Source organism: Colletotrichum gloeosporioides (genome assembly GCF_011800055.1).
Source record: "Colletotrichum gloeosporioides strain Lc1 chromosome Unknown consensus_21, whole genome shotgun sequence".
Taxonomy (NCBI): Eukaryota; Fungi; Ascomycota; class Sordariomycetes; order Glomerellales; family Glomerellaceae; genus Colletotrichum; species Colletotrichum gloeosporioides.
In genome coordinates, this window is record NW_025544666.1 from 348,965 (window position 1) to 368,895 (window position 19,931).

The 19,931-nt window shown below is 58.1% G+C and overlaps 8 protein-coding genes across 8 annotated transcripts; 6 read left to right on the forward strand and 2 right to left on the reverse strand.

Moving 5' to 3' along the window:
- Positions 1-97: 97 nt before the first annotated feature.
- On the reverse strand, positions 98-1,870 carry GCG54_00013053 (uncharacterized protein; the record flags this gene model as incomplete). The annotated part of the gene is made up of 2 exons (XM_045412915.1): positions 98-1,446; positions 1,504-1,870. The coding sequence occupies 2 exons, from the start codon at positions 1,868-1,870 to the stop codon at positions 98-100; spliced, it is 1,716 nt and encodes a 571-aa protein (XP_045267573.1).
- Positions 1,871-2,170: 300 nt separating this feature from the next.
- Positions 2,171-3,153, forward strand: GCG54_00013054 (ATP-dependent Clp protease proteolytic subunit 1; the record flags this gene model as incomplete). Its single annotated transcript, XM_045412916.1, has 5 exons — positions 2,171-2,323; positions 2,378-2,396; positions 2,448-2,473; positions 2,529-2,670; positions 2,717-3,153. 5 exons carry the CDS (start codon positions 2,171-2,173, stop codon positions 3,151-3,153), a joined length of 777 nt encoding a protein of 258 aa, XP_045267574.1.
- Positions 3,154-4,028: 875 nt separating this feature from the next.
- On the forward strand, positions 4,029-5,900 carry GCG54_00013055 (putative dihydroxy-acid dehydratase; the record flags this gene model as incomplete). Its single annotated transcript, XM_045412917.1, has 2 exons — positions 4,029-4,105; positions 4,169-5,900. 2 exons carry the CDS (start codon positions 4,029-4,031, stop codon positions 5,898-5,900), a joined length of 1,809 nt encoding a protein of 602 aa, XP_045267575.1.
- Positions 5,901-6,417: 517 nt separating this feature from the next.
- On the reverse strand, positions 6,418-7,470 carry GCG54_00013056 (putative lysophosphatidic acid:oleoyl-CoA acyltransferase; the record flags this gene model as incomplete). Its single annotated transcript, XM_045412918.1, has 2 exons — positions 6,418-7,373; positions 7,440-7,470. The coding sequence occupies 2 exons, from the start codon at positions 7,468-7,470 to the stop codon at positions 6,418-6,420; spliced, it is 987 nt and encodes a 328-aa protein (XP_045267576.1).
- Positions 7,471-8,693: 1,223 nt separating this feature from the next.
- GCG54_00013057 (Kinesin-like protein klpA) lies at positions 8,694-12,707 on the forward strand (the record flags this gene model as incomplete). The annotated part of the gene is made up of 6 exons (XM_045412919.1): positions 8,694-8,928; positions 9,018-9,193; positions 9,364-9,921; positions 9,978-10,893; positions 10,942-12,608; positions 12,660-12,707. The coding sequence occupies 6 exons, from the start codon at positions 8,694-8,696 to the stop codon at positions 12,705-12,707; spliced, it is 3,600 nt and encodes a 1,199-aa protein (XP_045267577.1).
- Positions 12,708-13,492: 785 nt separating this feature from the next.
- Positions 13,493-14,455, forward strand: GCG54_00013058 (uncharacterized protein; the record flags this gene model as incomplete). Its single annotated transcript, XM_045412920.1, has 1 exon — positions 13,493-14,455. The coding sequence occupies one exon, from the start codon at positions 13,493-13,495 to the stop codon at positions 14,453-14,455; it is 963 nt and encodes a 320-aa protein (XP_045267578.1).
- Positions 14,456-16,512: 2,057 nt separating this feature from the next.
- GCG54_00013059 (uncharacterized protein) lies at positions 16,513-18,232 on the forward strand (the record flags this gene model as incomplete). The annotated part of the gene is made up of 3 exons (XM_045412921.1): positions 16,513-16,847; positions 16,925-17,939; positions 18,038-18,232. The coding sequence occupies 3 exons, from the start codon at positions 16,513-16,515 to the stop codon at positions 18,230-18,232; spliced, it is 1,545 nt and encodes a 514-aa protein (XP_045267579.1).
- Positions 18,233-18,961: 729 nt separating this feature from the next.
- GCG54_00013060 (Orsellinic acid synthase) lies at positions 18,962-19,921 on the forward strand (the record flags this gene model as incomplete). The annotated part of the gene is made up of 1 exon (XM_045412922.1): positions 18,962-19,921. One exon carries the CDS (start codon positions 18,962-18,964, stop codon positions 19,919-19,921), a length of 960 nt encoding a protein of 319 aa, XP_045267580.1.
- Positions 19,922-19,931: the final 10 nt, after the last annotated feature.

Sequence of the window (19,931 nt, forward strand, 5' to 3'; positions counted from 1 at the left end):
AGAGATGCTTAGAGAGATGAGACGGGAATATTGGGCGGTCAGGCCAAATGTATTCGTGCGTGTTGTGAATTTCTTGTCATCCCCAACTTGGATATGCTCATTCGAACCACCTCCCGCTCTCAATTTCTTTTAGCAGCCTCTTCTGTGTAGCGAATTCCTCCGCCTCTTCCCGTTCTCGCCGGCGTTTCTTTTCGAGAATTGCGTTTATCGCCTCCCAATCAGCTTCGTCCAATTTAGATAAATCGGCACCTTTGGCCTTTCTTTTTGAGACTTTCTTCGTTTCCTCCTCTGTGGGATCGCTCTCTTTGGCTTCGTCCTTTTCAGACATATTGGCTTTGTTTATCGAGCCTTTCTTAGGTTTCTCCTTCGCAGGCTGACTCTCTTTAGTCTCTGCCAGGGAATCCGTGCTTCGTGTACACATGCCGCGTCTTGGGGCGTTTCCATCCGACGGGCCTCTTCCAAGACAACCCCTTTCAGGTTGCGGTCTCTTTCCTCGTCCTCCGGTGCGGTCTCCCATTGATGGCTTCCCTCCCAGCGCATCTCTTCGCGAGAAACCCCTGCCATCTTGACTTTTCTTCATTAGCCCGTCGTTCTTTTCTGTTGCTGGACCAGCCTCCTTGGGCAGCCGTGTCTTCGAAGGAGGTTCCCAGAAATCTTCAGGGAATTCTGCCAAGTATCCCTGTAGCTTCCAGAGCACGAGCTGTAGAGCTATCGATCGTCGCTTGCCCAACAGAATCAGCGAGTTGTCCTTGAACAAGGGGTACTGCCTCAAAGTTGCCATGTGTTCGGGTCCCAGCAGTCTGTTGAGGTCATGGACGGCCAACTTTTTCTCCCACTTGACGTTTGGGACATCAAAAGTAGCAAATTGCTCCAAAGACTCCGGGCCGTCTTCGTTTGGTGGCATCCACAGCAGACACCCACGCTTCTGCATTTCGTGTACGTCCCGGAAGCTACATGGCCTCAGATACCTACGGTCAGCGTCTTTCGACAGCCGCAGGTAATACAAGATCGTATTGACCGCTTGACGCCTCATGTTCTCCAGCACGAACTCGTCCATGTCTTGGCGCCATACGATCTGGCTCCTTTGGGTTTTCAAGTTCTCCCGCCTGGCGAAGACAGCCTTGGAGGTTCCAGAATATGGACCCGAGCCCGGCTTTTGCATCATGTTATAGAGAACCCGTTTTCTGGCCACAACGTAGCCTGAGGGCGACCCCATCATGGGTTTCTGCTCTTGCGCTCTTCCCCCAGCTTCCGGCTCTTGCTCTGCTGTATCGATCCCCTCTTTGCCCTCAACGTTCTCTGGTGCCGCTGATTCAATGTCCTCCGGAATTGCCCAAAACTTGCCGGTTTCCGAGTTTTGAAGGGCGTTGAACTTTTGGTGGAAGTAGGAGGGGAGACGTTTTTTGAAGACTTGACATGTTCGGGCGGGAGATGCCAATGCATGAGCTGGGAAAACCTCGTTAGCTTCGTGACAAAATCCCGAATCAGCTGAACGCAACTGACCATATGCATTTTCCTCTAGTTTCCTCCTCGCTCTTTCCTTTAAGTCCTTGACTTCGCCTTTATTCGCCCTCCCCTTGTGATGCCTCCACCTCTTTGTAGTCTCTACGAAGTCTGGATCCATAAGGGGTGACATGGGCAGCTCGCCAACCGACGTGCTGATCGTCTTCTCCTTGGTGTCAAGCCTGATCTTGTTGCCTTCGTCATCTTCCCCAAGACTGCGGTCGAAGTCGGCAGCCAATTCGTTCCTCTTCGTTGCGATGCGCTCCAGGTCTTTAGGGGAGAAGTTGGCGATAGTTCGACGGCTGCCGAGGGCAGAGAGGAGGCGACGGTTCATAACGACGCCTGTCCCTACTGGGCGGGAAGCCATTGTGAACCGTCGAAATCGGGCGCAGGGTGATGCTGCGTTGCTCGATTGCGAGAATGACGTCTGAAGATTTGGGGAATCGAGCAGCTTTACACGCTTCGGGACATTTTTTAGGCGAGAGGCGCGTTGAAGCTCGGAGCTCGGGGGTTCCCCGCAGGGGGTCACAAGCTTCTGCCGCGCCGCCTGCACCGCTGGGCGCGCACAAACGTCACCTCCACTTGCCGCTGCCAGCCGCATCGCATTCCATTCCTTCAGCTTCAACACCTGTTTTTCAGTGTGTGCAGCAAGCCTCTTTACGCCGACATGAACTGCCAGCGTGCTCTCTTTCGGTCTCTGCGGGCCGCAGCGCCCCTGCGACGACATGCGAGGGCATTCACCAACTTCCCCGTTCCCCCGATGATGGGAAGCTCGCCACCGGCCGGAAACATTCCCTTGCCGTACATCACCGAGGTATCGGTTCGTAATACATGGTCTTGACGGTTGGATTTGGGGAGATGGCTAATTGAGTAGTCCAACGGCTGGAGGACATGTCAGTACTGCAACACCCGCGACTGAAGTTCAACGCTGACGGAGTAGGCAGACGACATCTTCTCCAAGCTTCTACAGGTACGGTCCAGCGATCCCGCAATCTCCGAGGCGAGCGGCGACTGACGGCGGGCAGGAACGAATTGTCTGCCTCAATGGCGCGATCGACGACACGGTGTCCGCATCAATAGTTGCCCAGCTGCTGTGGCTCGAGTCCGATAGCCCAGACAAGGCCATCACGATGTACATCAACTCGCCTGGAGGATCAGTCTCGTCAGGTTAGATGGCCGAGCCCGGCGGGGAGAACAAAGCTGATGGACTTAGGGCTTGCAATCTACGATACAATGACATACATCAAGTCGCCCGTCTCGACAGTATGCCTCGGTGCCGCGTCCTCCATGGCTGCGCTGCTCCTGACAGGAGGCGAGGCCGGCAAGCGTTACGCCCTCCCTCACAGCTCCGTCATGATCCACCAGCCCCTCGGCGGCACCCAGGGTCAGGCATCAGACATTCTCATTTACGCGAACCAGATCCAGCGCATCCGCAAACAGATCAACGAGATCATGAGGCGTCACATCAACCAGTCGTTTGGGCACGAAAAGTTCAACCTGGAGGAGGTCAACGACATGATGGAGCGCGACAAGTACCTGACCGCCGAGGAGGCCAAGGAAATTGGCGTGATTGACGAGATCCTGACGCGCAGGGAGGAGAAGGACAAGAAGGAGGAGGGGTCGGCGGAGGAGCAGAAGACGAAGCCATAGAGCTGCGAAGCACACATTGAATGAGCCGTCACGCTGTCTGTGGGAGAACGCTCTGAAACAGACGTCATGCTCTGGATACCCACCCGACGAAACGATTACGGGATCGGATTATGAGGATTATGGAGGCCGTATGCGCGTTGCCGGGTAGCCATTACCCACATCGCGGACTTGGATTCGGCCTGAAAAGAGGGTCTGGTCCGGAACCGGAAGCGTAGCGGGCTTTAGCGGAAATAAGATGTGGAAGCTAGAGCAGGAGCTGATAGAATTGCACAGCAGGTGTGGCCTTATGTGATTGAGTTATTGTGAGTGAATGTGAGAAAAGTGAAAGGAAAAACGTATGGTTGAACTGGCGATTATGTCTCCAGGGCTGGCTGATGCTTGTCTCTGTCGCTCACCTTGCTCACCATCCTCACCTTGACAGGCCACCGCCTGAGCTCCTACACCGGCCCCTCGGCGTGGGCCTCACCGTGTCCACCTCGGCCAGCCAATCAGCAATTTCCTATTTCAATGCGGGGAGTGCGCCGGCGGGGAGCTCCAGAAATTTTACGCAGCCGACATCGCCCCAAATTTCCTGGGGGGTGGGACATGGCCTTCGGGTATGGACCTAGGTCAAACTATCTTCAACTTCGTGTGTGCGCCGTGTCCCTGTGACTGTCCCTGTGATCTCAGGTCTTTCTCTACACCGCACCAGCCTTTCCGTGACTCACCTCCTCACCTCCAACCACCATAAAAAGATACCGAGTCGAGAGGACGGGCAATGAATTGAGGCTTGACTTACTTCAATCGACACGACTTACAACTCTTTTCTTCCCCCTCTCCGCCCCTCCTCCTCCGCATTCGCTTGAATATTGGGCCGGCGGTCCCTTTTCGACGCAATGCTCTCCCGGTGCATCGCCCGCCAGTCGACAGCTCTCAGAGCTGCGACGAGGCATTCGTTCGCGAGCAGCCATGCGTATGCTACCCAATCGACCCTGTAACAAGACCCAATCGCTGACAATGACTCCCCCCGGACCAGCCGCCTCCTCTCCACCACCGCCGCCCGTCGCGCCGACGACAGCAAGCTGAACAAGGTCTCGGCGACAATCACCCAGCCCAAGTCCCAGGGCGCCTCCCAGGCCATGCTCTACGCCACCGGCCTGACGGAAGACGACATGAACAAGGCCCAGGTCGGAATCTCCTCCGTCTGGTATGAGGGCAACCCCTGCAACATGCACCTACTCGACCTGTCCAACCTCGTCCGCGACTCCGTCCGCAAGGCCGGCCTGATCCCCTACCAGTTCAACACCATCGGAGTCTCTGACGGCATCTCCATGGGCACCAAGGGCATGCGCTACTCGCTGCAGTCGCGCGAGATCATCGCCGACTCCATCGAGACGGTCATGAACGGCCAGTGGTACGACGGCAACATCTCCCTCCCCGGCTGCGACAAGAACATGCCCGGCGTCGCCATCGCCATGGGCCGCGTCAACCGCCCCTCCATCATGGTCTACGGCGGCACCATCCAGCCCGGCTGCAGCAAGGCCGGCGAGTCCATCGACATCGTCTCCGCCTTCCAGGCCTACGGCCAGTACATCACCGGCGAGATCACCGAGGAGCAGCGCTTCGACATCATCCGCAACGCATGCCCCGGCAGCGGCGCCTGCGGCGGCATGTACACCGCAAACACCATGGCCACCGCCATCGAGACCCTCGGCCTGACCATGCCCGGGTCGTCGAGCAGCCCCGCCGAGCACCCCGCCAAGAAGGCCGAGTGCGAGACCATCGGCGCCGCCGTCCGCAACATCCTGAAGGAGGACATCCGCCCCCGCGACATCATGACCCGCCAGGCCTTCGAGAACGCCATGGTCGTAGTCAATATTCTTGGTGGCAGCACCAACGCCGTCCTGCATCTGCTCGCCATCGCCGACTCTGTCGGCATCAAGCTTACTGTGGACGACTTCCAGGCCGTCTCCGACCGCACCCCCTTCCTCGCCGACCTCAAGCCCTCGGGCAAGTACGTCATGGCCGACATGCACGACATCGGCGGCACGCCCGGCCTGCTCCAGTTCCTCCTCAAGGAGGGCCTGATCGACGGCTCGGGCATCACCGTCACTGGCAAGACGATGAAGGAGAACGTCGAGAACGTCAAGGGCTTCCCGGACAGCCAGCAGATCATCCGGCCCTTCAGCAACCCGATCAAGCCGACCGGCCACATCCAGATCCTGCGCGGACAGCTCGCGCCGGGCGGCTCCGTCGGTAAGATCACGGGCAAGGAGGGCCTGCGCTTCGAGGGCAAGGCGCGCGTGTTCGACGACGAGGACGACTTCATCGCGTCGCTGGAGCGCAACGAGATCAAGAAGGGCGAGAAGACAGTCGTCATCATCCGCTACGAGGGCCCCAAGGGCGGCCCCGGCATGCCCGAGATGCTGAAGCCCAGCTCCGCCATCATGGGCGCCGGGCTAGGCAAGGACGTCGCGCTGCTGACGGACGGCCGCTTCTCCGGCGGCTCGCACGGGTTCCTGATCGGGCACATTGTGCCGGAGGCCATGGAGGGCGGGCCGATCGGGCTGGTGCAGGACGGGGATGTGATTACGATCGATGCTGAGTCGCGTGTGATCGACACGAATGTGTCGGACGAGGAGATGGCGAGGAGACGGGCGGAGTGGAAGGCGCCGCCGCTGAAGTACAGCAAGGGCACGCTGAAGAAGTACTCTCTGCTTGTCAGCGACGCGTCCTCGGGCTGCGTTACGGACGGCAAGTTGCAGTAAGGAAGAAGTCAAGAGAGAGGGTGAACGGGTTTGTTTAGGGAGGGGCAAAGGGGGCGGTTTTCCACCACTAGAGATTTACGCTTTGTTATACCATCTTACTTGTACGGCTTCGGAAAAGGTAGTCCAAAATCGGAGTTTTGTTTACGGTTCGTCTCTGGTGGATGTACATCACGAAAATGTGTATGTGGTGCGGGGGGTGGAGCAAATTTCTGAGCGCTCGAAGAAAAGAATTGGAATCGTGGTATATGGAAGCTCGCCAACAAAAACGTACAAACGTACACATTACACAGCGGCGCGCATGCCTGTAAAAAGACGGGGCGTCCGCTCATGACCTGCTTTTCATCATCTCTTTCCCCTCTGGTGCGTTGTTGATTTCGAAACATGGCGCGTTCAAGGCAGCCCCGGCTCCTAGCTATGCAAATACCCGAACAAGTTGTCATTAAATCACTGCTGGCCGCCTTTCCTTCTCATCCTTTTTTGTGTGTTGTGGTTGGGTTTACTGCGGTGACAGAGGGTTTCACTTTTTCCTTCCGTTCCATGCTTCGACGAAGGCGGCCTTATCTCTCAACGTCAGGCCCACGCGTTTGTTCCGGCACAGCCTGGCCAGCGCTTCGGCGACCTTATCGAGCACGCGCTGCTCCTCGGCGGAAAGCCCCGTGGGCTCGCCGCCCATGCGTCGCTGCGCGGAGGAGCCGGTGTCGTGGGAGGATGACACGCCGTTGGTCTGGGCGGCGGAGGAGTTGAGGATGCTCTCGGCGACGCGGACGCGGATGCAGGTGGTCGGGCGAGAAAGAAGATCCCAGAGGAACTTGAACCAGCGGCCGGGGACGGGGGTGGTGACGTCGGCGGGGGTGTAGCGGATGCTGACGGGGAAGATGTGGACGTCGGGCTTTGCGGCGAGGAGGGACGGGGTGAAGGGGAGGACGCCCTTGCCGTTTGTGGTGGTGGCCTCGGGGAAGACGGCGACGACGCGGTCGGGGTAGCGCTCGAGGAGGGCGGCGAGGTCGGTGAGCTTTGCGCCCTGGCGCGGGGCGAAGCGGACGGGGGAGAGGGCATAGAGGACGGCGCGGAGGAGGGAGATGCGTTCGACGGAGCGGGTGTTGGGGTAGGAGATGGTGAAGATGGGATCGAAGATGGCGGCGAGGTAGATTGCGTCGATGGGGGAGGTGAAGTTTGCGGCGATGACGGAGCCCGGGTGGGGGAAGCGCTGCGGGGGCTGTTCGGCGAGGGTGCCGCGGCGGACGCCGTCGAGCTGGAGGTCGACCCACCAGATGCCCGGGATGCCCATCATGCCCCAAAGGAGGATCTTGCGGGCGGCGACGGGCAGAAAGGGGAGGTGGTGGAGGACGAGGAAGTAGGTCGCAACGTAGGTGATGAAGAACGGGAGGCGGATGAGGAAGAGAAAGGCGTGGAAGACGGAGGAGAGCGCGGAGAGCGGCGTCTTGACTGGGATGAAGGGCGAGATGCCGGAGCCTGAATTGGGTGTGTGAGTTAGCGACGGCAATGGGCATAGTCGTGATGATGGGTGGAGGTGCTAACCTTTATCGCGGAACTGGCTGAACTTCTCCATGGCTGCGTTTGTGGTTTGGGATATGTGGTCGAAGATCGTATAAGTCGGAGCAAGAGGCCGGAAGCGGGAGGTTCGGGGGTGTAGATCACGGCGGCATGTGGCTCCGTCCGCAATGCGATTCGTGAAGGGATGCGCTGCCGAGGGAGGGAAGTCGCGGTCCGAGTCGAGCTTCGTCAATATCGGGATTGATGGCTAGCAATGAAGGATAGCCTTGCGAGAGAGGGTGGGCAGAAAACGGGGTCGACAGAACAACAGCAATGATACGCGTGCCTCTGCACGGCAGCCTTCGTGTCCTGTTTGATCGGGAAGATTCCTCGTCGTCGGCGGGGGGGCGTCAAGACACAAATCTCTGGCGAGAGCTGGCGAATGAGCTTTCCAACGTCATGGTGCGACAGGCTGGTCTTCGTGACATGTGAAAAGGCCACACTGCGACCTTGTCTGCGCTGGGCGTTTGGCGGCGCAAGAAAGCTGCGGCTGGTCTGACCGCTCTGGCTACCGCTTTCCGTATTCGGACTGATGCCCCGCTTTCTGACGGTAGAAATTCTGGCCTGACTTTTGAGTCGGGACGGGCTTCGGCCTTAGGCAGGAGCAAGGAGCTTCAGCGAGCGGGTGGCACCGGCGACCCTTACCTAAGCGGCTATCCTGGAGAGGTGTTCCTGGGTGGCTGGGATTAGGGTGGCTTAGGTAAGGGACCTGAGTGAGGCACGTAGCTTAAGTAAGGTGCACAACCTTCACAACACATTGTGCAGTCCGTCGCCCCGACAACGAGAGTCACAATCCAGTGTAAACAGGTGGCCCCCTGTGAGGGCCTCCACAATCCCCAATCGGGAAGCGCAAACAAGCCGTCACAGCAAAAAGACAGCAGATTGGCACCTCGAGCTCGTGCACTCAAATCCACACCCCTCCCCATATTCAATCATAGCTGTGGACTTTTCGCGATTTGTATTTGCCATTTCGCATGTTTGCAGCTTCAACTCTACAACAAAACGAGCGAACGAAGAAGAAGACGTCGACGTCGCCCACCGCCAGCAGCGGCTACTCGCCACAGTACCTATTGCACATTACCTTAATCGTCCCAGTCGAGTCTGTCAACAAGCCCCGCCGCCGCATCGACGACAACACCACCACCGCCAGTCAACATGGACTCCTCGGAGAATACGGTGCGTTCTGCGCCTCCTGCGATGACATTCACGACGAGAAAAACAAAAATTGACTGACTCCCGATGGCAATGCAGCAGCACCAGTTCCGAACGTCCGTCATACGACCCCCCAGCGCGCTGCCCCGACCGGGGACGAGCATGTCGCACTCGTCGAGTATCCATCCGGGCGGCCTTTCAGAGATGAGCGATGCGCAAAACAACAGTCGGACGATGAACAACAATAGCAGCATGATTCCACCGCCATCATCGGCCAAGGTTGGCTCGTTGGTCGACCTCAAGCGACATGTCCCGCAGCCAGGTGGGTATTTTCCTGTTCCAGCTGTTCCAGTGCTGCAGGTGCTTGCCAGCGAAGTGTATCAAAGCCCGCTGACCGCTCTTTTGCTGCAGCCCAGATTTCGGACCCGAAGCGCGGCAAGACCCTCGCACAGCGCGCTGGCGAATACCCCGGCAGAGACGCCGCACACTCAACACACCCTTCAACAACGGCAGCAGCGGCTGGCCACAATGCTGGTGCTTCTGGCCTCACGAGAGCGGGTTCGGTGAGGGGTCAGACTCTCGCATCGGTAAGTCATCACCACAGGTGCACACACACACCACTCGATTGGACTCGTCACTCGCAGGAGTGAAATGGGTCCATTCTCTTTTTTTTCTGCCCTCTCGTCCCGTCCACGTCCACGTCCACATCCACGTCCCGCCCCCATTCCCAACCAACCTTCAACCCACCTTGCTCAAGTCTTCCCCCCTCCCCCTCTTTGCTACTCCTACTCCCTGCGAACCCTCGTCAACCTTCGAATGTCCTTTACATGATCCCCCCCGAGCCGGCTCGGACGTCGCGATGGAGCTGTGTGCAACCAGCGTCGACGTCGACGTCCTCCGCATTGCTCACTGGATCTGTGTCCATCTTTACCGTGCCTCTCGACGAGCCCTGCGTACCATCATCTGCGTCGCCCCGCGGTTGTCTACCCTGCCGGGATTGCTGTTTGCCCTGTCGCTGCACTGGGACCACACCGACGTCCATCATCCAGGCCTGCACCAAGAGAGACAGCTCACCATGATCCGCCTCGACTCTCGACGACAGCTTCAGCCATTTCAACCGCTGCCACCTGGTCCTGGCCCGACCTACTTCCGCACCACCTCTGGCCGCTTCCAGCTATGTCTCGGCAGCCAGAGCGACAACGGCAGCTCCCGGGGCGTTCGTCTGTTGGTCGATGCAGAGGTGCACCAGGCGACTACTGAGGCGTGCATCACGGACATCACAGACGACATCGGGGACAGGGATGACATGCTTTCTGTACCGCAGGCTGCTCGTCACAAAACCGACCTGTGCCTATGCTGACTCGTTAGCAGTTCAGAAACCCCGCCAGCAACGCCCTCGCGCGTCACAACTCGACCTCGTCGACGACTTCACGATACGGCCAAAACAGCAACTTTTCTGCCAGCGTCGGTCCCGGCACCAGACAGCGCCATGAACGCTCACAGTCGTCGTTGGGCAATAGCCGGTCGGTTCACGCACAGTCGGTCTCCGGACATCCGCGCTCCCGAAACGCAAACACCGCAAGACCTCGCACAGCTATCGGCAATCGAATTGAGGATGAGTGTGATGGACCAATGGCACAACAGCATGGTACGACCAGTCAATTTCGTCAACTGAACTCTCAACGCACTTTTGAATTTCCGCACAACACGTCAAGACATGCCATTCCAGCACCCCACCAGATGAACCACCAGTCACGCAGAGAAGTCTCTCTCACCAGTCGGTTCGGTGCACTGTCCATCAAGGACGACACCAGCTCGGACTCTGCCCAAGATGAAGATCAAGTGGTTTTCAGCCAAGAAAACAGCGTCAGCTCCGCGACCACGACTGCGAGCGGCACTGCGCAAATGGACAACGTCACCATGCGCTCCCCTCGTAAGCTCGCCTTGAAACCGCCAGACCTGTCGCCGAAGAAGAGGCACGCCAGTCGCATGACTGACCCGGCCACGCCTTCGCCAGACTCTAAGCGCGTTAGAGCCGACATGAAAGTATTCGAAGAGGCGATTATGTCCACCATCAAAGAATCCAGATCCCCCGCCAGATGCCCCTCCCCTAGTAAACTCATGTTCTTGACCAAAGATTCTAACACAACTCAATTCGCAGCATGGGATGTCGAAGGACGCTTGGGAGAGCTAGACTCTCAGTTTAAGAAGGTGCAGGACTCGATGAACAGCATGATTTCCGACAAGGAGTTGATGGATGAGAGAGTTGAGATGTACAAGAAGAGAAGTGAGTCGGTCGATGAGAGATGAGAGGAAGGTTGGCTGACGGTCGCAGTATCCGAGCTGGAAACCGAGCGAGACAAGTTCGCGGACCGAAATGAGAGCTTGCACTCTGAGCTTAACAGCATGCGGGAGCAGGTTTCTAAATTGACGATTGAATCAGAAACTGAGAAGCGCAGCCACAAGTACGAGCTCGAGGATGAGGCTCGCAAGCGCCGTCATGAGGTGGAGCAGCTACGACGTGAATTGAGAGATGAGGTTGCACGACAGGAGAAGAGCCAAAGTGAGGCGTTGGCGGCCTTGGAGCGACATTACAAGGCCATGATTGAGGATGAGCGGGCCAAGCAGGGCAAGGAGATTGAGCACCTTCGCATGAGACTCGGAAACGAACAGCAGGACCTCCACCTCAACCTGCAGAAGAAAGATCGCGAGGTGTCAGAGATGCGAGCTGTAATTGAGGGGCTTAAGGGCGGCTTGGACCGCGAGCAGAGCCTGAAGAAGGGGCTCGAGGCCACCATCACCGAGCTCTCGTCCTCTACCCACCAACTTCAGGGCCGAATCAACTCCCTCACCGGACAAGTCGACTACCTCCAGTCCGACAGCAAGGCGCAGTCCGACTCTTACACGCAAATGGAGGCGAGATTGCAGGAGGCTCTTGAGCAGGCGGAGTTTGCCAAGGAGAAGCTCATTAAGGAGGAGACGGAGCGCCGCATTCTCTTCAACAAGTACCAGGAGCTCAAGGGCAACATCCGTGTTATGTGCAGAGTGCGCCCCGTTCTCAGTGCTGCGGAGGGCGCACCAGCGCAGGTTGCGTACCCCGACGACAAGACCTCGGCCGAGATCGCCCTCGCGGGACCCGAGGAGATGAACAGCATTACCGGCAAGGCTACCAGAAAGAACTACAACTTTGAGTTCGACCGCGTCTTCGACCCCAAGGCGCAGAACCAGGACGTGTTTGACGAGATTTCTCAACTGGTGCAGAGTGCGCTCGACGGATACAACGTGTGCATCTTCTGCTATGGTCAAACGGGATCCGGAAAGACCCACACAATGTCGTCTCAAGACGGTATGATTCCTCGCGCGACACACATGATCTACGACACGGTCAAGAAGCTCAAGGAGAAGTCGTGGACATACAAGATGGAGGGATCCTTCATTGAGGTGTACAACGAAGAGCTCAACGACTTGCTCACCGAGGGCAAGGGACGCAAGCTCGAGATCCGCCACGACGACGTGCGCAAGCAGACGACGGTCGTCAACTGCAAGTCGGTCTCGCTGGACTCGGCGGACACGGTTGAGATGATGCTCGACGAGGCCCAGAAGAACCGGTCGGTGGCGGCAACGAAGGCTAACGAGCGGTCGTCCCGTTCGCACAGTGTCTTCATCCTCAAGCTGGTAGGCTTCAACTCGGCAACGGGGGAGCGTTGCGAGGGCACACTCAACTTGGTGGACCTGGCTGGTTCGGAGCGTCTGAAGCACTCGCAGGTCGAAGGCGACAGGATGAAGGAGACACAGAACATCAACAAGTCCTTGTCATGCCTTGGTGATGTTATTGAAGCGCTCGGCAGGGGAAGCGGACACATTCCGTACCGCAACTCCAAGCTGACGCACTTGCTGCAGTACTCCCTCGGGGGCAACAGCAAGACGCTCATGTTTGTGATGGTTAGTCCCTTGGAGACTCACCTCAAGGAGACGTTGACGAGTTTGAGATTTGCTACGAAGGTAAGCCGGTTGCTGAACTTTGCGGAAGAACACGAGACTAACCAGGCACAGGTTCATAATACCCACATTGGTACGGCGAAGGCGACGAAGAAGGTATAAAAGGCCAGAGGGCTGGCTATGGAGGCGTTCTTGGATGAGTGACACGGCGACAGGCGTTGGAGGGATTTTGCGCTGCAGATGGGGCATTGTCGAGTTTGAATTTGTATATCCTAGAAATACGTACAAGTACGATTTCTACACGCAGTCAATACAGCACGAAGGTTGTTCAGGCAGTCATTTGAAGTTGTTGTTGTGAGGATGTGATTGATGTGGTCTGGCCATGGCCAAGCATGGGTCTTGGTCTTGGGGGCCCCCTTCTGTCAGCGGGCGCTAAACTGCCCTGGACTTGCATCCTTTCGCGGCAGGCCCCGGGCCACACGGACACTGCCCTGGCACACGGAAACAAGGCGCAGCCAGGCAGTTTCCAGGCGGGGGGCTTCCAACAAACGCTGAAGACCTCGGTGCAAGGCGTTGGATGGCATCATCCCCCACCCTCACCTCCCCACAACCACTCCTTTAAGCGTTTCGCCGGCCGAGCAATTGGATCAACAAAGGACTGGTACTGGTGGCACGGGAGCTTGCATTCTATTCTTTGTATGTCGCTTTGTACGAAAACATCATTACATTCCTTCTTGGACATTGCTGCAGTCGATTGTAGCGGTCGACGACCAACCGAACAAACGAAACGTGTCGGCGGACGTCGTCGACAGCTTCCCAACCGCGAACGACCTCACGAGACTACACTCTGCACTCGAAGCAGACCCGGACGGGCCACCGACTTCGAAATAGGATATCTAAAGGTGGATCGGGCTGCTTGCCGAGGACACAGCTTCCCAGCCGCCGTAATGATGCGCCAGCAGAAGAAGGGCTTGTCGAGCTCCATGTGGGCGTCCGAGGGAAAGTCCACGAGCCTTGGCCGTCCCTCGACGACTCCGAAGGCGAAAGCCCCGACGAGCTCGACGGTCAACCCCTTAGTACCACGGCAGCCCTCTCCGACCATCGCCGCCGAGTCCTGCTCCGCGGTGAACAGCATTCCCACCCCGCCGATGAGCACCTCGGGGTTCGCCCCCACGACTCCTGCAGTAACGAAGGCCACGACGGCGGCGTACAAGAGCAGTGACCCCGCGGCCGACGCTACACAGGCACACAGAGAGCTCAAGCGGTACGAGCAGATTGTGCGGCGGATGGAGTGGAAGAAACCGTTCCTGAGCGAGGGCTACGACAAGGCGACGGTGAAGTTCGCGGACGAGAAGGGCCGGGCGGAGGCGGAGATGATGTTCAAGCTTGACTTTTACGAGTACTACATGCTGCTGGAGAGGGCGCTCGTGCACCTGATGGGGGTGTTTGAGATTGGCGTGTCGCCGGAGACGACCTCGACGTGGGGCTTTAGCAGCAGCAAGAATGGCAGAGGGGCGGACTTCTCGACGAAGCACAGCTTCCACGAGAACGTGATCTTGTCGCTGCAGAAGGAGGAGAACCCGCTGCACGAGGTGCTGGGGACGGGCGACGTGCTGTTCCAGCTGTCGCGGGCGAAGACGTTGCGGAATTGGTGGAAGCACGCTGAGGACGAGAGCAAGCTGGGCGCGCGCAAGAGGCGGGCTGCGGCGGCGCCGTTGGAGAGCTTTGATTTGACGCTTATTTTCAACGCTGTGTTCGAGGGGCTGGATAAGGGGTATGCGATTGCGGATAGGTGGGTGGAGGTGCTGCAGAGTAGGATGAGCTGGGCGGATGAGGTTATGGATACGGAGTCGGATGGGGAGGATGCGTTTGACTGGATGGTTGACGCAATGGACTGGCAGGCCGTTTAAAGGTGGCGTATAAGCGGCGCGCCTTTGGGGACGGACGGAGTGGAGGATGCATCGTTAGGCGATACCCTTATGGCTCATGCATATTCGAGCATGGCGTACGTTGGATAGTTTTAAACACGCGGATTTCTTATCTCTATGTTTCGCGATCGTGGCGGCGGTGATGGTTCTTGATATGTATGTACATGCCCCGCTGACGAAGTGGCTTGTGGAGCTTGGCTGAGACATGCAATATGAGTGAACCAACTTCTTTGCCAAGGTTTTCGTTTCCCTCTGTATGCTTGTGTGATGTGAGTTGACAGGCCTGCAAGGAATCCGGTTTCCGAAGCCGCGCCCCGAGGACACCGCGCGGAAATGCGTGTGAGCGGCTCTTGAAGTGGTCCGGAGGAAGTGTGAGAGTGGGAAGAGGGATTTGGGACTCCACTGCTGCATCGCGATCTGAATGGGGGGGGGGGGGGGGNCGATCTGAAGGGGGGGGGGGGGCGTGATCTTTTGGGGCTTGGGATTCTTTGGACATACGGCTTTAGTCTACGGAGGCGTCTAGAAGAGTGAGGGTTTCGATTGTGCGCGAGTAGGTTGGCCGGCATCGGGGCCATTCATCTATCCGGGATAGGCAGATGTAAAACCCAGGCTAATGCTATGTTTCTAGTATGTCTTGCGGAAAAGAAACGGCTTGGTTTGGATGGCGTTGAGATGCGGGACGCGGGATGCGAATGTTGCGAGGGGAACGACCTTTTTCGTATGCATGTCTCATGACGCAGCAGAAAGCACATCCCGAAGCTCACCAAATCTTCGTTTCTTGTCTTCAATCGCCTGCGGTACAATCAAATGGTCACGCTTTGCAGAAACATTGGGCTTGACGGATATTGGGAATGCGGGATATGCGAATGCTGCGAGCTGAACGAGAAGGGCAGTTTCGTAACCCCACATAATCCAAGACAAACATGATCAACGGCGCCAGAGGGAAGCTTGTTGCCCGCTCCCGCCGCTCAATGGCTGTGTGATGTGAGCTAGCAGTGTTATATGTTGCAGTCGGTTACTATATCCCGTTCATACCCAAGCACGGGGTGTGGGTGTCTTGTCACTGTCAGTTGTGTGGTGACGGCTGCACGGCATCGCGAAGCTATCTGATAGGCAACGGGAGGACGTTCGACTGGAAGAGATCGCGGAGGCAGACAACCGATGAAAGGCAGAGCAAGAGCAAGCATTGAGCGGCTAAACCGTTTCGGTGGGGGACACATCCTTGTCGACGTTCAGAGTTTCCACGCTCGGCTCCTCCATCTGCCGCGCACCGTCTCGTCGCTAGCGGCAGATCCAGCGGTTTGGGTCCCCACCGGCGCCGACCACCATCCTCTGCCCTTTCTCTTTGGTTTGGGCTCTGCCCTTGTTGGAATTGGCTCTGTGCCGGTGAGAGGAGGCGAGAATGGAGACCATGGAAAACCTGACTGGGTTCTGCTTGAAATTGCCTAGGTTATGATTGGTTTGGTAATCCGCTTCGCTGCGGTGAGGACATACTGCGTAGCGTAACAGGGGGTTGCAGTGATGTCTTGAACCATGAAGGGCACAAGTCGTATTCGGAATCGTCATCCATTCTGGCGGGGTCGTTCGTTTGGATTCGCCCCGGGGAGGAGGTATCCTTGCAAGGCGTCCAGACGAAGTTTGGGGATTGGACTAGGGGACCCCGTCCTGGATGGCCCGTGAAATGAGGGGACGGCGGAGGGAAAAGGCAGAGCTGTTGTTTGTGCGTCTGCCTACTCCCTTTCTCTCTTCTCAGTCGTCTACTAGCGCGGCGTTTGAAGTGGTTGACGGCGCTGGACTGTCTCCGTTAGTCGGTTCGAGTGGCGGGCGCCGGCCTTGTATCATACTGACGCTATCCCACGTTGTAGACATACTTTATCAAGTTGCTCTCCCACCTCGTCTACACCTTCCCCCCTTCTCCTTCAACCCTCTCAAGCAGAGGACAAAGCTTCCGGGCAGAGCGCGACTTGAGCCATCACAAGACGAACCTCTTCGTCCCTTCACACGCACCCCTTTCCGAGCAAAGGCACAGATAGAACACGATGTCGGTCTCGACACTCCTCTCAACGGCGCTGCACCCGCAGAACTGGCCGACGAGCATCTGGGTGCTCCTCCTCACGGGCGTGGCCTACGCGGTGGGCTTCCTGGCGTACCGGCCTTCGTTCCCCCGCAATGCCCCGAAGCTGTTCAAGAGTTACCCCGTGCTGGGGGCGCCGCGGTTCTTCACGGACCGGGGGAACTTCCTGACGGAGGGCCGGCGGTTTGGGCGGTCGGGGAACTGGAGCTTTTATTTTGGAAAGATGAGGATTGTGGGGTTGTCGGGGGAGCCGGGGCGGAATCTGTTTTTTGAGAGTCGGGAGTTGGATTTTACGAAGGGGTGAGTCTTCCTTTCTGTCCTCTTACACGGTTGGGGGAGACCGGGGGGAGATGATGGAACTGACGATGGAGATACAGATACGGCGCCCTGTTCAACGCGACGCCCAAGATCGAAGTATCCCCCGACCAATCCGTCGAAGAGGACTTCGCAGCCAAGTTCAACCGCCTCATCGTGCGGCTCCTACGCAAAGAGCAGCTCTGCAAACGACTGCACCTCCTCGTGCGCGACACGCACGACACGACCAAACGCCTCGCCGCGCGCGACTCCAAGATCAGCGACCCGTTCGAGGACATGTACCGGCTCGTGTTCCAGCTGACGATGCGCATGGTGGGCTGCGACGAGATCGCCGAGGACGACGCGCTGCTCGTCAAGACGCTGCGCATCTTCGAGGGCATCGACGCCGCGAGCACCGCCACGAAGGTCATGTTCCCGTGGATGCCGACGATCGGGCACTTCCGGCGGGTGTACTCGGGCGCGCAGATGTACATGATCCTGGAGCGGGTGATCAAGGAGCGCAAGGCGCGCGGCGTGGACGGGAGCGATGCGCTGCAGTACCTGACGGACGAAGGGTACACGACGGTCGAGATGGTGGCGTTTATTGTTGGGGCGCTGTTCGCGGGGTTGATTAACAGCGGGATCAACGCGGCGTATTTGCTGTGCTTTTTGGGCGCGAACGAGGAGTGGTACGGGCGCGTGCAGCGGGAGGTGGACTCTGTGATTGCGAAGCACCGGCGCAGCGAGGAGGAGACGCCGGAGGAGGTGTTTGCGCGGTTTGAGGTGGAGGACTGGGAGGCGGAGTTCCCGATGGTGGATTTGGGGCTGAAGGAGACGATCCGGCATACGATTACGGGGTGCGGGTTCCGGTATAACGGGACCGGGAAGGATATCCCGATCGGGGACTCGGGGGAGGTGGTCCCGGCGGACGCGTTTGCGGTGTATCATTTTGACGATACGCACATGAGCGAGCGGTTCTTCCCGGAGCCGTTGCGGTGGGACCCCGGGAGGTTTCTGCCACCGCGGGAGGAGGATAAGAGGGATCCGAGGGCGTTTAACGGGTGGGGGAGCGGGCGGCATCCGTGTTTGGGGATGAGGGTGAGTTTTTACTTTTCCTTGTTTTGGTTTTTGCTTGCTTTTCCGGAATGTCTTGGTTCGTTGGAGATGAGGCTTGCTAACGAGGTGCGCTGCGACAGTTTGCCAAGCTGGAGACGTTCGTGGCGACGGCGATCTTCGTGGCCAAGTTCGACTACCACCTGTGTGATGCGGACGGCAACAGAATGGACAAGGTGCCGGAGGACTCGGTGGACCGCAACACGCACTCTGCGTCAAAGCCGAGGAACAACCTGTACTTGAAGTATACCGAGAGGACGCGGTGGGCGAAGGCGTGAGGGTCTTTGGGGTGAGGTAGGGTAGATTGGATACTAAGAGAGCATGTCTCGTTTTGAAGACGTCTGTGAGCGTGTCGTGTCACTGCGGTGTTTCTTACCGTGAGAGGTAGCTTGATGGAAGATTTGAGATAAAGTGCTAGTTTCCTTATTTCAGCATCATGAATGATGAAGATGATTTGTGTGAATGTTTCCTTTTCGTTTCCCGGCCACTCGTTCGGCGAAGATGTGACAAACATATGAAAGTCCGAAATAAGTTGTAGACACCACCGAAAGTCTAGACCACCGAACGCCGAAGCGGAGGGCCCCCCGCCACCTGCAGCGAGAAGCTGTGATTGGCTGGGCGCATTGGGCGGTCGCTTCGCACTGGCACGTCACTGCGCAATCTCATTCATCTCAACTCAGTTCCGTCTGCACTCAGATCTGGACTTCCATCCCCCATCTCCGGTGTTTGCCCCCAACTTCACTCGTACTCTTGCGTTCATTTTCTCTTATTTGACTTACTGCGAAAGGCGCGAAGCTTCTCTAGATCCGCGGAAGAAGTTGGATCATAAACGAGGAACCCGGCATCGGCGCTTTCATCTTCATTCGTCGGATTCGGACCTCATACCAATCTCAGTGAGCACTGTCCGGCCCGCAACTCCGACGAAGGGAGCTGGTGGAGGTATCATCATCCGGACATCTCCTCTTTGCCACACTCACTAGGCAAACTCCCCCTCACAACAACCCACGATGGTCGTCGTAACATACCCCAAAGAATGCGAGGTCGTCCAGCCCGCCCCGCCGCGCGGCCGGGCCGCGACACCGCTCTTCCTCCTCCACGACGGCGGCGGCACCACCTTCGCCTACCACTGCCTCTCCCCGCTCGACCGCGCCGTCTTCGGCATCGCAAACCCGCGCTTCACCTCCGGCACGGAGTGGCCCGGCGGCGTGCCCGAGATGGCGCGCGCGTACCTGCGCATGATCCGCAACACCGTCGCCGGCGCCGAGTACCCGCCCATGGCGCCGTGCACGCTGACGAAAGACGGGCGGCGGCGGTGGAAGATCCTGCTGGGCGGGTGGAGCCTGGGCGGGCTATTGTCGTTGGAGATTGCGCGGCTGCTGGTCACGGGGAAGAACGAGGGCGGCGTGGACGAGGGCGCGGGAGACGGCGGGGACGAGGTCGAGATTGTGGGGCTGGTGATGATTGACAGCGTGTACCCCGTCTGGCCGGTGGGCTCGGAGGTGAAGATTGGGACGTGGATCGAGACGGAGGTGCCGGAGCACAAGAACCTGAAGCTGGCGCGGCGGGCGATGAAGCTGGCGGGCGGGATGGTGAAGGTGTGGAAGATGCCGCGGTGCGGGGCGGCGTTCCGCAACGGGGTGGACTATGAGGTGAGCGAGGACGGGAAGCATGTGGAGAAGTCGTTTTACGGGAGCAGGGCGGAGAAGGAGACGGCCGAGGTCGTGTGGGATCGGCCGCCGAGGGGCGTGCTTGTGCGGGCGTCGGATTGTGTGCCAATGCCTGGGGAGGGGATCAGTCCGGTGGATGTGTATCGCGGGGATGCGAAGTTGGGGTGGGATGGGTATTGCCCTGGGTATGTTGAGAAGACGTTTGTTACCAAGGGGAACCATTTTGATATGTTTTCGTGGGGGTATATCGATGGGATGACGGAGAGGGTGGCGGAGGCCTGTCGGTACTTGGAGGGATGATTGTGATCGA